This window comes from Notothenia rossii (assembly GCF_949606895.1).
Source record: "Notothenia rossii genome assembly, chromosome: 10".
NCBI classification, from domain to species: Eukaryota; Metazoa; Chordata; class Actinopteri; order Perciformes; family Nototheniidae; genus Notothenia; species Notothenia rossii.
The window spans coordinates 53425105-53441563 of NC_136908.1; the positions used below are offsets into that span (position 1 = coordinate 53425105).

Below are 16459 nucleotides of genomic sequence, written 5' to 3' on the forward strand. Positions count from 1 at the left end.
TAACTTCTTCCTCTAAAGGTATTGACCCATTGTTGTGTCTCATTGCTACTTCTTGCTCTGAATGTGCTGGTGTTGACTACATAGAGACAATGTATTTACAGTGAATAAATGTAATCAAGCTGCTGTTCTCTTAAAACAGCTATATGAACAGTATGAATTAAGCTATGAAATTAAGGTTAAAATGATATTATGAGAAGCTCTCCTCCATACTCATGCACCACCGAGTGAATCCTGCAGAGGGCAGTGTGTGACTGTTCTGCTCTGTTTGTTTCATTGGGATCGGATTATGTGATTTAAAATGATCTATGTATGTATTCATGTGACCAAAAAGGATTGATATGATTGGTCACACAGTCACAATGAAACACTTTGTAGCACGTGTGATCGAAATCGTCATTTTATCTGCTGTGTTTTCTTTGTGCCTCTTTGTAATAATGTATATCTCATATTAAATCCTGCATGTGTTATGTAGCTCTAGTATATTCTATAATGTTCCAATTCACAGTTTCCCCGTTTTTCTGTAAAAAATGTAAGAATACACACACGCACGCACCATTGTGCAAACTTTTCTCGCCCCTGATTGGTTGATACTCATACAGAGAGGGTGGGCCAAAGCTGATTAATTAGCATACCTATGCAGCCCCTTAAACGAGCCGGCAGCCTCACCTGACGTCTTTCACTCATCAAGCACACGGAGGAGGAGGAGAGGGGCCTGTAAGACACGGTGGAGATTTGGGACCACTCAGCCCCAGAGCAACACTCAGATCCGGGCACCGTCCATGGTCTGTGCGTAAAGGCGCACAGCCAAAAGACAACTTTACGCGCCCCAAAGAGTGCTTCCTCCTCCGGCTCCCCACGGTCGATGCTGCTTTCCGGTAAGCAAATTAGTGACTTTCACACCCGGTGGTGCTGAGTGCTGGCCGGTCCGACCCAGAGTCCCTGGTCCTCCATGAGGCTGGAGGCCGCAGCCAGGATGGATGTGTTCAGGAAGCTGTGGGCAGCGAGGAAGCTGATCGTCGTTGTGTTCATCCCGTTGTTCCTGCTGCCACTACCGCTCATCCACCCCACCAGCGTGAGTACAAGTAAAATTCAATGTAACAATGATTACAACCAGAAAATGTTTCAAAAGAGCACACTACAATTAAGGGGGAGATTACTGATAAACTACGACGTGTTTAACTAATTAAACTACTGGTCGCTTTGGTAGGGGAATGGGAAGCAAGTGTTGAACATTAAAAACCCAACATACATAACTGATGCACATTCAGTAATATTGACCTAAATGAGTGTCAGAGAGGTAAGAAGTACTCGTATCCTTTACTTAAGTACGAGTAGAAATACCACTCCAAAAATACTCCAGTACAAGTAAATGTCCTTCATTCATACATAAGAATTTTTTTTTTTTTATTATCAGCTAAATGTACACAAAGTATCAAAAAAGTATCAACGTTTTATTTTTTTTTAGAATGGCTACGTCAAATACTAATCACTAATACATCATGTGATCTTTTTAATGTTTATTTCGTCTATGTGATGACTTTTTTAATTACTAGTTTACTGCTATTGTTAGATCTGTATTTAAGTATACATTATAGTATGTTTTTTTACATGTAAAAAGTAAGTAGTACCTGAACGTTTTAAAAAAATCTAGAGGAGAAAATGGTTCTCTATTTTCCTCTGAAATGTAGTGGAGTAGAAATAAGAAGTTGCATAACATTGATACACTCATGTACAAGTACCTCAAAAAAGTATATCAGTAAAATTCCTTTTCTTTTTAATCCACCTATGATTAGTTAAGAAACATCTGCTAGGAGATACAAATGCCAACACTAGTTCGTGGCATTCAAAAGTCTTAAAAAGATGATTATATGTGATTAATGTATGTATTACTATTATTATTTATTAAAACAAAATAAACATTAACAAAAAAGTTAATGAATTAGTCATTATTAAATACGTAAAAAAAACTCATAAATACCTAAAACATCCGATAGAGAGGTAAAGAAAACATCCACTGAATCTGTTGATGTCCGTCCTGCTCAAGGCTTCACTGTGCTGATGGGATTTCAGTGTGTGGAGGGTGTGTGTGGGCCAATCAAACAATCAAAAGGCACACTGTTTTGATGGATGCTTGATCATCAGCTGAGCAGTGTGTGTGGATGGGAGATGTCGCGACATGTTGATGAGATGTAGATCAGTGTACTGCTTAAATCAGAGTGGCAGAGAACTGATACTCAGTTCAACTGCTTTCTGTGACTGCCGCTGAAGAGGCTCATGTTTGTCTAGGAAAGACAAATTAAATTGCATTTGAGACAAATAGATTATCTTAATCTGCACAAATCCAATAGTACAAGCATTCCCTATTTAGTTGAATGTGTTCCTAATGTTTCCTTGCTAAGTTGTGTTTATATTATCGGATTTCTTCTTGTTGCATTTTGCTTCTTAACTACACTGGTATCATACAACTTCTGATTAAATGTCTTGCAGCATTTTGTTTGTCTGTTGTGTCAAACTTTCAGATTAGGTGAGGATTTTCCAAGTAGACAGGCTGATGTTTAGTGAGGTGGTGGTTAAAAAATGCCTGAGAAGCTTAACTTGGAATAGATTTCTTGTGTTAAGTAACACACACAGATTATGTGAAGCAGTGAACCCAGATTCCAGCTTCAAAATGCTCTTTCACAACGTGGTCAACATTGGCCCCAGTTGCCCCATTTTGTGTATTAACGCTACATTTGAACACTAATCTTTCCAAAGAAAACACACTATTTATCTTGTTGAAAAGAAAATGTTGTCTGTTGCTCAATTGATTTGTTTAAACTGTTTATCAAGTTGAGCCTCTTTTTTTATAAGACATACGAAGATAGAAGCAGGAAATGCCATCTGCAAAATTAAATAATATATATAATAAATACAGAATTTAAATACCAGTTATATTGGTATATGTTATATGTTACTTACACAAAATAGCACGTGATGAGCAAGGGAATTCTCCTTTTTTGACCAAAACAGGAAGCAAGTATGTGTATTTCCACCTTCTTGGATTGGAAAATACAGATGTAATTTGAGAAAGGTTTAAATATGATTTTATCACTCACTTTCACGATAATCTCTTTCATTTGTATAATATGGTTTGGTCCAGTGATGCTGCGTAAATGCTCACAACTTTAAAACAATACAAAAGTGGTGACAGCTGTGTGTTTATGTTACCAAAGAGCTCTTCTGCGACACATGTATTTGTGTTATTCATAACATCTTAAATATTCAAAATAACTGTTATGTGCTAGCCAGTTTGTCCGTCAGCTCTGTCGCCCAGGAGCCTTTTTTTCATGTCAGGATTTGTGGATGTTTGGCACGAGTAACTCTCACAACATGAGGCCACGAAGTACAAAAGAACAATCCTTCACTACAAAGAAAAAGAAAGAAACAATCCAAGCAATTAAGTTATATAATCACCTACCACCACGCTGGATTTCAACCCCACGTTGCTTCCCTACGACTCCAGAGAACCCACACTGAGTCAAGAATGTGACAGACATTGTGTGTGTGTGTGTGTGTGTGTGTGTGTGTGTGTGTGTGTGTGTGTGTGTGTGTGTGTGTGTGTGTGTGTGTGTGTGTGTGTGTGTGTGTGTGTGTGTGTGTGTGTGTGTGTGTGTGTGTGTGTGTGTGTGTGTGTGTGTGTGTGTGTGTGTGTGTGTGTGTGTGTGTGTGTGTGTGTGTGTGTTGGACTAGCACTGTGTCCAGCTGCAGCAGAACAACATGGTGGATGCGGTTGGGCCAGGTCAGAGAGAGACAGAAAGAAAGAAATCTAAAGCCAGTAGCAGATTTGCATAATGCTTGTGCCATTTTACATCCCAATATAAAGTTAAAGTTGTGGAGAAGTCAAGCTTTTAAAGCGTAAGTGAGTCCGGCAGAACCTATAAATGGATGCAAACACACTTTGCCTAGGTTGCTATCCCTTTAATGTGGCTCACGATTTGGCAATTGCGGTCAGTCTTTTTTTTGGCTGACCTTTTATAAACATCCACTGCTTTCATGTAGTCTTTTCAAAATAAACGTCCACCTTCACAGGAAACAGCTTGGTTTAGTGAAAGAAAATATTTTGTTTTTGGTTAAATTATACCTACTAAAGTGGTGCAACAAACATGTATGAGAAGAGCCTTGTGGTCAGGAGCCCATGAGGTTGATATTTGTTTCACAACTACTGGATTGATTGTCTCTTAACTTGCTACATTCCTTGTCCTATCAGGATAGATTGTAATGTTTTTAGTGATTAATTTAACTTTTACATATCATCAGGTTGTTGACCCCCCTGTTATTAATAATGGCCACACAACATTGGAACCCTATATCCACTGATTGCTTCAATCAGATTGCTTCAATGGATATAGGTTTCAGCTGTGATCTGATCTACCTATAAAAGGAGTACTTTGTTTTCTTTCTAAATACCAATCATCTCCATTTCCTAATGGTGTTGATTAGAAACGAATCAATGGGTTACATCTTTTGGCCTGTCAGCTGTTAAACTGTGGGAGGGAACCGTCCTTGTTTTTAGTTTTTAGGCCATAGAGATATGTGTAACCTACTGAAACATACACACATTTTCTCTTTATTAACTTTTTTCTGGTTTAAATGAAAATAAAATAAAAACCTTGAATGTTCATGAATAGATGTGGCCCCACTGTCATCCTATTTCCGTCAAAAATAAATCTATTGGTAGGGTTTTTAGGTTTCACTTGTTTTTTCTTGAAATCAGGTACAATGTAACGTGCTGAAAACTTACATTTTTTTCCAAGATAAACAACTTTAGGTCAGAACTTAAAGCAGGACTCCTTCCATTAGAATAGCATGAATTCTGCTCAGTGACAGTGTCAGTAGGAAGTCTTGTTATCATAGAGGCTATATCAGCCCCCATCACGCCTCTCTGCTGACCCAGCTTTTGCCTTTTACTTGCAAAACTAAAACAAAGAGAGCACAAATGGATGTTTGAACATCTGACTGTTCTGCAGCTATTTTCTGATAACAGGAATACGCAATAATCAGGTTCTGCTGAAAAGGCCTTCTGACTTTATTTATTTAGCCACGTTCGTCTTTTCTTATCTGTCCATTTATCCTTCGTTACCTAATGTCACTTGTTTTTCCTCTACCCAATCTTGACTACATTTACATGCACATTAACTTTCCACTATTATTCAGAATATTACATTATTGTGAATCTGGTACAGTTAGCATGCTTACGTTAGCATTAAGCACTGCTGTGCCTCAGTAAAGCCTCATAGAGCAACTAGCATGGCCTTGGACTGTTATTCCTGTTCTGATATGACACTTACCTGGATCTCATGAACAAAGATCACCATCTTTTAGCTCATCATGTTGAGGTGTGTGTTTGTTTGTTTGTTGTGTTTTAGTTAGTTTCAATCCATCACATCACTAATAACAAGAAGGTACATTGAAATGTTAGAAATCTTATGTTATAATCCATGGTTTGAATGTGGTATAAACACGTCTGAACATGCTTCTTTATCCCGGGGTTAATTCTCCCCCTCTGGGATTAATAATTTGAGATTAACTGACCTGTTTCTGGCAAGATGTTTTACTGACTGTTCCCCTTAGATAAATGTACAAATTCACAGAGCTTGTGGCAGAAGTAGGACATTTTCTAATACTAATGGGAGAAACACTGTATCCAGATATTAAATAAAAACCATGGTCAATAAAGACCATGGTCAAAAACAAGTACATTTCTAACACAATTTATTTTCTCCTCTTTCCTAGTAGGCTATTACGTATGTGACCTGACAATACTTTCGATAGATTTTTGGGTTTAAAATTGTCCAAGTGTTGTCAAAAGTAATTGGAAGTCTTTTCTTAAGGTCTTAACAAATGTCACGAGATTCCTCTTAAGTTTTTAAGGTTGGGGAGCCTGTCGCTAAGCCTGCTACGGTTTGCAGTATGAAAGGCTGGTATGTTGTCATTATATAACCTAATGCAACATCCCGTGTGTATGTTTGTTTGTGTTTGCAGCCGAGTTAGAGCACAACAAATACGGCATACTACTTTGAATACGACTACATAAAAAAAATGAACAAATTAGATACAAATCTTAATGAATGAGCTGTACAGAATATGGTTAGCAGTTATGCTAAACTAAGCTAACTGCTACTAGCTTTGTGTGTCATCTCATCAATGATACTTGTTTCTACCTGCAGGAGGCATGCTGTGCGTACGTGCTGATGGTGACCGCAGTCTACTGGGTGTCTGAGGCTGTTCCTCTGGGTGCTGCTGCTCTGGTACCTGCTTTCCTCTATCCACTCTTTGGGGTGCTCAAGTCCAGCGAGGTGAGTTTCTATAAGCTGCCTGTCTGTCAAACATTTCTCCCAGGCTTAAATACTCTGCTTATCCAGTGCAATTGCACAACAGTAGCAGGGTTTTAAATTGAAGACATATAACACAGGGCTGCCAACATTTGAGTTCAGCTTGGAGTGAGATTTTTTTTTTGGTGAACCGAAAAAAGAAACATTCATGTGTACAGTGTTACAAATGTATTGAACATGTACAAACTAGAGTTTCCCATTAATGTACCAGGTGCTACAGTGGAATGCACACATACACAGTGTACCCGCGACTCTTACAATGAAGGCTCGATAATCAGCTCACAGCATATAAAATGGCATATAGGTGTAAGCAGAGGTAAAGTGCTATTTTACAAGTGGGGGGGGTCCTCACCTCCTCTAGGGGGGTCCGGAGGCACGCTCCCCCGGGAAGATTTTTTTTTTTAAATACTGAAGTTAAATGCATCAATCTGGTGCATTTTGAGAGCAAAATGAATTTATGGATGCATCTCTCAACACACATATGAAACAGAACTGTAAACAGATTTTCTTTTTCTTTTTGGATATTTTACAAATCACTCACCTTTTAAACTGTATTCTTGTTTTACTGTAATATTATTTCATAACTGTTTTTCATTTATTCTCATAAATGGTGACCAAAACGTTTGAGACCCACTGAGATAACTAGACTAAACTTAACTATCTAAACACTCAGAGTCCCTTTCATCACTGAGCTGTAGTTATCTCTCAGTCTGACAGGACAGAGCTCTCCCTTTCCTTGTTTTAGAAACAGCTTTTAATATCCGTTAAGCTAACCAGATGCTAACAACAACAATGCAAATAGTGAGTTTGGTAGAAATATACTGAATAATAGCAAAGTTATTTAAGATGATGCTATATTTATTGAAGATTTTACATTATAAATATTCCCCAAATTTATTTAAAAGCATATTCTTCCAAACTCTCTGCTGTAGTATGACCACCAGGAGACTATTGATGTGTGTAGTGAGTTTGGTAGTAATAAACTGTATAATAGTGATTGAATATTATTGTGTTCTCTTTTTTGGGAGTTGCACTTTGCAGACAGTCCCTGAGCACTCCTTTCCCTCTCCGGCTGCAGATATAGACCAATGTAATGTGTCCAGCTCGGAGGACGGCGCGTATTGGCTTTTTTTTAAAATCAAAATGTGATTGTAGTTCGTTGTCAACCTTACCACCATACTTAGGAGACGTCATTTGTGTCTGAATAACCTTTTGTTCCTGAGTTATTGATCCCTGAAATCATAATCTCCCAATATCGTTCCAACTTTACTGAACTAAGCCAGAAGACCGTCTCATTTCGTAGACCGCTCGGTTTGCTGTTTCTTCACTTTATTTTTATATTTATATACATTTATTTTGGACGAAAACTTAGCGTGAGGAAAGGCAAGTGTGGCGTGAGTGCGTGAGATATGGGTTAATTGCGTGACTCTCACGCTCAATGCGTGAGTGTTGGCAGCCCTGTATAACATTTATATGTTATTACTATTTCAACATCTAGCATGTGTTTGACCTCACTGCTCACGTTAGCCTCAATGCTAACTACCTAGCCTAATGTAGGCCTTAGCTTAGTTATCAGAGTTTTCTCAATAAATGGCTGGCTGCTGCTTCTGTAAACAGAAAGGTTAAAGAGATTAAAGAGGTTTTTTCCATCAACCTTTGACTGCCAGATTAACATTTCAGTGCACTCTCTGCTCCCCCCCACCTCCCCCCCCCTTTTAGGACAAGTTAGGTTGGTGCTGATAACATGATTGAGCTCAGTAATGAGCTCTATTGACCTTAGTGTAGTTAAGTCTGTGTAAATGTTTCAGAGCAGTTTGTCTGATAAAGAATGGTACACATCCTCTAAAATACAGTCATAGTCAAAGTGAGCCTCGCATGTAAAAGCTACATACATTGAAAACCTTGCAGATCATCCAAATAAAGATGGATGGCCAAATATTGATATTCTAAACTCTTCCTAAATTCGACGTTGGTATTTCGTTGTTTAAAAATGATTATGAACTTCTGTCATACCACGTTTATTTTCTGCAATTAAATTCTCTCAATGACATTAATTTTGTTTCGAAAATTGTTAGATTTCGTGTCAGTATATATATAAAAAAAAAAAAATAATGTTCATTTTATTAAAACCAGATAAATTGATTATTTCAGTGGTCTCTTACATTTATCTGCAGCTGTACATCATCATCATCATCATTTGCAACTTAATAATAAGTTATAACCATACCTTTTTTTTAGATAATAATAACCAAAGAAAAAAAAATGTTACTAATTAATAAAGTTTTAGAAATATCTGCTCCATAATTTTGGCATTTTACCTAGGATTGATTAAAATGTAAACTATTGACTTAATAATGAAATTCTTAATATAGCATATATTAATATATATTATCGGAATATGTTATATATTGTGTGCAAACAATAAACTGATAAATTATTAGTTCATTTTCCATCAATAAATATGTATAAAATAACCCTTTCTTATGAGCATTACATAAAAAGGGGTATGTACGCCTCTTATGACCAAATCGCATTGACAAACAGTGAGAAAGCTGCTGTAAGCCTCTTGTGATGGGGTTGTGTGAATGTGCCAGCTCAGAGCTTTATGCAACATGTTCACTATTATCGTCCTCACCGTGCCACTTTACCAAGAAACACATAGTGAGCGCTGGCTCTTTTTTCCATCAGCTGCTTTAAAGCTGGCAAAAAAAAGTGTAGGAATGTTCTCCCAGGGTCCTTCTCAGGTCGATTAAATGGAATCCTTGCGTCCCTCACTTGCGTCGTTTCCTTGCGTTTAGTCCCTCCCACCAGGGAAGCATGGAGAGACGCAAGGAAACCACGAGAAGCAGGGAAATGAGTTTTAAGAGCAATGGGACGTCCTTTCTTCCGGAGCGTCACGTGAAGCGACGTCCGTTTGTGATGACGCTGCACAGCTGTTCGTCTGACAGCAGCCAGCTCTGTCCCCGTTATTTTCACAAAACACCCCCGCCTCATCTGTTGTAGACACAAATACATTAAATAAAATAAGAACTCATTCTCAAAAAAGATAAACGCCATTCTTAAAATGTATAAACGAAAAAAGCGATCATGAAAATGTTTACAATAAATGAATAAAACGTTTTGTGACCACTTTGTTGTTCAGATATATCACATATTTGTAATTAAATGATACATTAAATGAAACAAAACACAGTATAGACTGAGGAGTGACTCTCGTGAGTTTCATGTATTTTCTTCACTCCGCTGGGAAACGGCTCTCATGTCAAGAAGCATCAGATCAGTGCATGCACTGCATCGTCCAATCAGTGAGCGATACACAGTAAGGGGGCGGGGCGAGTATCTGTGGATTTCATCGGAGGATGGTCAGGTGATTCCTCGATTATCGCTCCTCCGTTATCGCTCCTCCGTTATCGCTCCTCGATCCTCCGGCAGAAATAAGCGCCATGGGACGGTACTTAAGATGGCGCAGACAAATCAACGTCTTCCGGTGATACCGAGGGCCAAGGAAATGAAAATAATCGACCTGAGAAGGACCCCCCAGTCTGCTGCGTCTCACTGTTGGGGCACATCATCTGAACCACACCATGTGGTTCTGTCATTGAAAAGGTTTAAAGAAATCAAGTTCCCCAAAAATTCTAGTCTCCTAAGTCGCTTTTAATTTAAATTTAATTGTAAATGACCTGTTGTTTTTTTTAGTAGAAGGGATTAACCATGTAAATTAAAGTAGGACAGATTACATTATTAATCAGCAGAGGTGCAAAGTAACAAATAACATTTACTCAAGAACTTAATCACGATTGTGAGGTATTTGTACCACCAGGTTTTTTTCTTTTCATGCACATTTCTACGTCTGCTGTACCACATGTCAAGGGGAAATGTTCTACTTTTTACTTCTGTCCATTTATTTTACAGGTTCCGTTCCTAGATAATTAACACATTTACATTTTGCACACAAAGAAATGCACAAGAATATTTAGGCTTTCATGTACAGCTGGAAAGTTAAGCCCATTAATATATTAGGAATATGTTTATTGTTTCAGTAACTCTACATTTAAAAACAGTATATTCCCAGCTTCTAAAATGTTTTCTGCATTGTGTAATTATTCTCTTTTAATTTAAAGTACATTCTCCTCATTATACGTGATGATATTTTCACTTTTACCTAAATTAATTATCTAAATATTTATTCGGCCATTGGTCATCAGTGAACTCATTTATTTTATCCAGTTTATAAAGACTATCTTCCTGAACAAAGGCAGAGCTTTGGTGGGGCAACATTATCTGTATACAGTTTTATTCCGTAATGTTATTCTTGTCATTTCTCCATCGCACCTCAATTCCATGAAGGAAGTTTTGAAATATCCAGTTTTAGAGTAGAAGCAGAGCGTTTAAATCCCTACACCCTGTGTAGTTGCTTTGCTGTTTTACTACTTTAAATGAAAGAGAAAGATGGAGTGTTGTGAAAAATGCGCAGCAGCAGGAGGAATTGAAACGGTTTTAGGTGAGAGGTTAGGAGACATGGGCTTATACAACACTTTGAGGCCGTGAACCCTGCGGATGGGAAGTAGAGCAGATTAAAAAGAACAAACGGCAAACTGTTGGTGTTGATCCAAACCAAGGAAGAAAAGGTTGGACAAAAGGCTCCATCGCTGCTTCTTGTCTCCTCAGATCTCATGACATTCCTACATTTAATCTTGTGCCTTCAATCAATTTGTAAAAGTTGTCAAATCATTTTTTTAACTGGAATAAAAACAAAGCCTGTGTGTGTGTTTGTTTAGGTTGCAGCAGAATACTGTAAAGACACCACCCTGCTGCTGATGGGAGTCATCTGCCTTGCAGCCTCCATAGAGAAGTGGAACCTGCACAAACGCATCGCTCTGCGCATGGTGATGATCGCAGGGGCCAAGCCTGGCATGTAAGCATTACACACGCAGACGCACACGCACACGCACACACATACACAAACAATACAACATTTTAAAGATAATTTATGGGCCAACAGGGCCTTTTTTTTTTAAAGTCAGATTTGAAAAGACAGAGGGGACGAACCCCAGCAGTTCCTCTCATATTAACTAATTCAGCTCCCTGTCTGTCCTGCAGGTTGGTGCTGGGCTTCATGTGCTGCACAGTGTTCCTGTCCATGTGGCTCAGCAACACGTCCACCACAGCCATGGTGATGCCCATAGCCGAGGCCGTCCTGCAGCAGCTGATCTGCACCGGCCTGGCCGACGGACACACAGACTCAGAAACCGTAGAGGCGCCCGAGGACGACAGCGGTATGTCTGGCTCAGTCACCACAGGGGAGGGGGGGGGGGGTCTCTGAACAGTGAAGGCTTCAATGTTGACCTTAAACAGATGTTGATAGCAGCACTTCTACCAACACCCACACAGGACTGTAAATGGTTGATCTGGGTGAGAACCATGTGATGATGGTGTATTCAACTGTAGCACAACAATATTTGTAGTTAATAGAGAAATGTAACAAGTTCCACCAACAATTGTTTTGTTACACGCTAATTTTAATCATCGTTTGTGCAGCTGCTTCAGAAAAAGAGGAGGACAACCTGGACAAAAACCAGCTAGAGCTGCTCTACCACAACAACAGGTACGTGCATGTGTGTATTTAACATTAAACAAGATTGCTTTCGGAAATACTCATCCATTGGCTTGTCTGACTAAATGGAAACCAAAATGTTTGCTGAGTTCTTTTGTTATTGTTCATTTTCTCTCCTCTTCTCTCTGCAGCAGTGTCTGCTTTAAGCAGGAGCTAACGACACTCAGTGAGGTGAAACCAACAGAGGCTTTTCCACCAAGCAGACGCTCAACAAATAACCAGCAGTCATATAATGCAAGTGAAGGATTTCTCTCTGAGTCTTCTTGTCTTGTTCTCAGGTGCAGTGTTGTAAGGGGAATGGCGTGGAGGCAACCTCTAACCTGACGTACATCAGGCACACCAACGGACTCCTGCCTCAGGTTGGGAACACACACACACACACATTCACGAGAAATTAAAGAGGCGTAATACATTTTTCGCTTGATTTACGATATTCCCCTCCCTCTCTCTCAGGTTGCGATTGAGTTCCCAAATGTGAAGCGCATTAAGGCCAGGAGAGACTCCCAGTATCCCACCAAGAGGGATCACATGATCTGTAAATGCCTGTCGCTCAGCATCACCTACGCTGCCACCATCGGCGGGCTCATCACCATCACTGGCACCTCCACCAACCTCATCTTTGCTGAGCAGTTTAACAAGTAGGTTTATGTAGATATGTCTGTATGCGTAGGTACACGTAGGTTCATGTATGTGGACGTGGGTAGAAGGACATACACGTCGGTACACGTAGGTTCATGTAGAAACATGAATGTAACCGTAGATACACGTAGACACATGCGGGTACACATAGGTATACATAGATGCATGTAGATACACAAAGGTACCTGTAAAAACACGTAGCTACACGGACACCCAAAAAGTAGGTATTCATAGATACACAAAGGTACATTTAGGTAAATGTACTGTAGGTGCACACAGGTACGTGCATACAAATAGATACACGTAGGTACACATGACAAAGTACATGTAAGTAAACGTAAGTACATGTACGTGCACACCTCGTCAATCCACCTTCCTCTGACCGCGAGATTAATTTAAAGCAGGTTTAGCATGGGTTGGGTGCTGGTGTCACACAGTTGTTTTGGTATGGTATTAGCTCCAGTAGACATCATCCACACTTTGAGACATGATTACGGCTTGATTGGTTTCTTGGCGTCTTTGCTGGTCAGACTGAGACAGACCCTGTTAACTCAGTGTCTGGAGGGCTCACACTGCTTAGCCTCTATAATGAGCGATTTCCTCCAGCCGCAGCAATAAGCCCAGCAGAATGGCCTCCTTCATGTCTCAGCTTGTTGGACAAAGGTCAGGTTTGGGTTCTGCCTGTGTGTGCAATTTTAAATGTAATCCTAAAGTCATACAGCAATCCATCCAAGCGGTGTGAAAAATTAGAAAATTGAAGTCGATGTACCTCTGCTTCTCTCTTTGTCTCTTCAGTCGGTATCCAGATGCTAAGGTGATCAATTTCGGCACATGGTTTATCTTCAGCTTCCCCATCGCCATCATCATGCTGGTCCTCACCTGGCTGTGGCTGCACTTCCTCTTCCTGGGCTGCAAGTGAGTGTGTGGGAGTGTGTATTTTAAAGATGTGTACTGTGCTGTGTGAACATACATACTAATGCATCTCATCATTACAGACTCCCGTGATAATCCTGTTGAGGTTGAGTTACACTGTGGTTGCATGTTTAACACACGCACTGAATGTGCCTGATGTTGTTTTGTGTGTGTTCAGCTTCAGGGAAACGTGCTCATGGAGTAAGAAACGCAAAACCAGGAGAGAGATGCTGTCAGAGAAGAGGATCCATGAGGAGTACGCCAAACTGGGACCCATCAGGTGTGTGCATGTGTTTCTATGTGTGTCTGGTTTAATTGTTGGAGCTTTACCGACTTAACTGGATGTCGCTGAGATTGGTATGTTGTATTTAAGGGAATTTAGTTGATTATTGTGGGGATTTTTTGTTATTTAACCAAGGAAGTGTGCCACTTTTAGGTGATTTTCAGTTGAAACTAACCAACTCCGGACAGTAAAAACTTGTCTCAGAGGATCTAATTAGTTTGAAAAATCGTGCTTTTATTTGAGCCAATTGGAAGTTTTTTTAACATTCGAAGACGTTACGGATTATTCTATGAGCCATACCTAGACATTACTCATATATTTGTTGCTCATATGCTGTTGTGGTTTATATGTGTGTCGTAGCTACCCAGAGGTGGTGACCGGTGTTTTCTTCATCCTGATGACCCTGCTGTGGTTCACCAGAGAGCCAGGTTTTGTGCCCGGCTGGACATCCCTATTTGAGAAGTGAGTTCCCATCATGTTGCGTAACACCACACAAACATTAGACTTACACTCTCACACAGGCAGACATGCACATTTTCTTCTCTCTTCTTTTGCATCTTTTATATCTGTGGTGTTCTCCCTCTCAGGAAAGGCTACAGGACAGACGCCACAGTCTCTGTACTTCTGGGCTTCCTGCTCTTCCTCATCCCTGCCAGGCGACCTTTCTCCTCCTCCTCTTCCTCCAGTTGTAGGAACACAGGTCAGAACTTTTGAATTTGAAACTTAGCTTTGCTTTGTCAAATATATGTTCATTAAGTCAGCATAAACCATTATAAACACAAAGATAAATTGACATTTCCTCTGATTTAAAAAGAAGCAGAGTCCGACCCAATGGCTCCCATGATCACCTGGAAGGACTTCCAGAAACTGATGCCGTGGGAGATCGTGATCCTGGTGGGAGGCGGCTACGCGCTGGCTGCTGGTTGTAAGGTACTATACATGTGTTGGTGTACTGCAAGTTATCTCATGAGGGTTAGGAAGCTTCTAGAGGAGAAGTCTTGATCTGATTTGATCTGTCTGTGTGTGTGCAGGTGTCAGGCCTGTCAGTGTGGATCGGCAGACAGCTGGAGCCCATGAGTGGTCTTCCTCCGTGGGCCGTCACCCTGCTGGCCTGCCTGCTGGTGTCAGCGGTCACAGAGTTTGCCTCCAACCCTGCGACTCTTACCGTCTTCCTGCCCATCCTGTCAGCTCTGGTATGAAACTCCTTTTCACGCAACTATTCTGTTTTGGCTCTACAGGGGCCTGTAAACTGGATGTTTAGAGACACCAGAGAGGAACAGAAGTATTGACAGAAATTCAAAAAATCTAAACTTTTGATAAAAATTCATTCACGTGCAAGTATTTCACATTTTTGAAGAATATTTATTTTGAAACGTGCAACATGTTGCTAATTTCTGCTTCAATACCACTCTTTTTGATTAACTTATACAATGGAGATTAAGCACATCGGATAAAAACAATAAGACAGCTTTCTGATACATTTGAACCTTTTAAGGAAACATGCTCACTGGGTTTATTTTAATGATGGGGTTTAAGAGGTGCTGGAAGGTGGATAATCTTACCTTCAGACATAGCCAGGCTAGCAGTTTGCCCATGTTTATTCTAAGCTTAGATAACCGGCTGCTGCATCTTATTGACAGATATTTGAAAGCATGATAGTAATTCAAAAAATGTCCACTCTAGCTTTAAAAGCCACAAATTATCTCTAGGTTTTTTTTGCTGTGTTGGAGAATTTTTCTTTCATCACACATATCCTCATAAGCAACTAATTAGACATTTGCTTCCTACTTATGAATGACCCCTCCATTTTGCTCAGAGGTAAAGCTAATGTCGTGTGCATGTTTTAGCAGGAAACTTTATAAACCCACACTCTGCATCTTGTCTGTACGGTGTATCTAAGCCTCCCTCTCTCCCTCCCTCCCTGCAGTCAGAGACGCTGCGCATCAACCCCCTGCACACTCTGATCCCCTCCACCATGTGCGTGTCATTCGGGGTCATGCTTCCAGTCGGGAACCCCCCCAACGCCATCGTCTTTAGTTACGGCCACGTGAAGATCAGCGACATGGTAAGCACGCACACGCACAAGCACACACACGCACACGCACAAGCACACACACGCACACACACACACACACACACACACACACACACACACACACACACACACACACACACACACACACACACACACACACACACACACACACACACACACACACACACACACACACACAGATAAACACACACTCTCAGTCACATGCTCTTTCTGCACCTGTATCATCAAAAGGCTAAGAGTACAATGTGTCAAAGTTCTTTAATTTAATCACGAGGATGAGATCTCCTAACTCCTGCTGGTTTTCAGGAAGACAAAGGCTTACAGCGGACCTAACCTCCTAACTTGTTTTCTCCTCTTTGTGTCTTCCAGGTGAAAGCAGGCTTTGGGGTGAATCTGATCGGCGTGGTGGTGGTGATGTTAGCCATCAGCACGTGGGGGGTTCCCCTGTTCAACCTGAATGAGTTTCCAGGCTGGGCAGTTGCCAGGAACGTCACTGGGGGCTTATAACCACCACTGAATAACTGAGAGACAGAGAGAGAAAGAGATGGGGCAGTGTTTCTGGAAAAAAAAAGACAAAAAGAAAA

General features: G+C 40.4%; 1 protein-coding gene across 4 annotated transcripts; it reads left to right on the plus strand.

Moving 5' to 3' along the window:
* The first annotated feature begins 19 nt into the window (after positions 1 to 19).
* Positions 20 to 16459, plus strand: slc13a4 (solute carrier family 13 member 4). Of its 4 annotated transcripts, none has more exons than XM_079654809.1 (16): positions 20 to 1072; positions 6207 to 6335; positions 11150 to 11286; positions 11472 to 11647; positions 11910 to 11976; positions 12117 to 12156; positions 12264 to 12344; positions 12439 to 12623; positions 13420 to 13539; positions 13715 to 13816; positions 14180 to 14281; positions 14407 to 14519; positions 14640 to 14749; positions 14851 to 15012; positions 15747 to 15884; positions 16245 to 16459. In XM_079654809.1, the coding sequence occupies exons 1-16, from the start codon at positions 950 to 952 to the stop codon at positions 16380 to 16382; spliced, it is 1923 nt and encodes a 640-aa protein (XP_079510935.1). In that variant the 5' UTR covers positions 20 to 949; the 3' UTR covers positions 16383 to 16459. The 4 variants fall into 4 exon arrangements, with proteins under 4 accessions (XP_079510935.1, XP_079510936.1, XP_079510934.1 ...); XM_079654810.1 differs by having other exon boundaries at positions 12270 to 12344; positions 14634 to 14749; XM_079654808.1 differs by having other exon boundaries at positions 12120 to 12156; positions 14634 to 14749.

Excerpts from the sequence above, each read along its gene's own strand:
- slc13a4 (XM_079654807.1), top strand. The coding sequence starts at position 950 with ATGAGGCTGGAGGCCGCAGCCAGGATGGATGTGTTCAGGAAGCTGTGG. Across the intron at positions 1,073-6,206 it reads CGCTCATCCACCCCACCAGC|GAGGCATGCTGTGCGTACGT; the intron begins GTGAGTACAAGT and ends TTCTACCTGCAG. Across the intron at positions 13,817-14,179 it reads GCCAAACTGGGACCCATCAG|CTACCCAGAGGTGGTGACCG; the intron begins GTGTGTGCATGT and ends TGTGTGTCGTAG.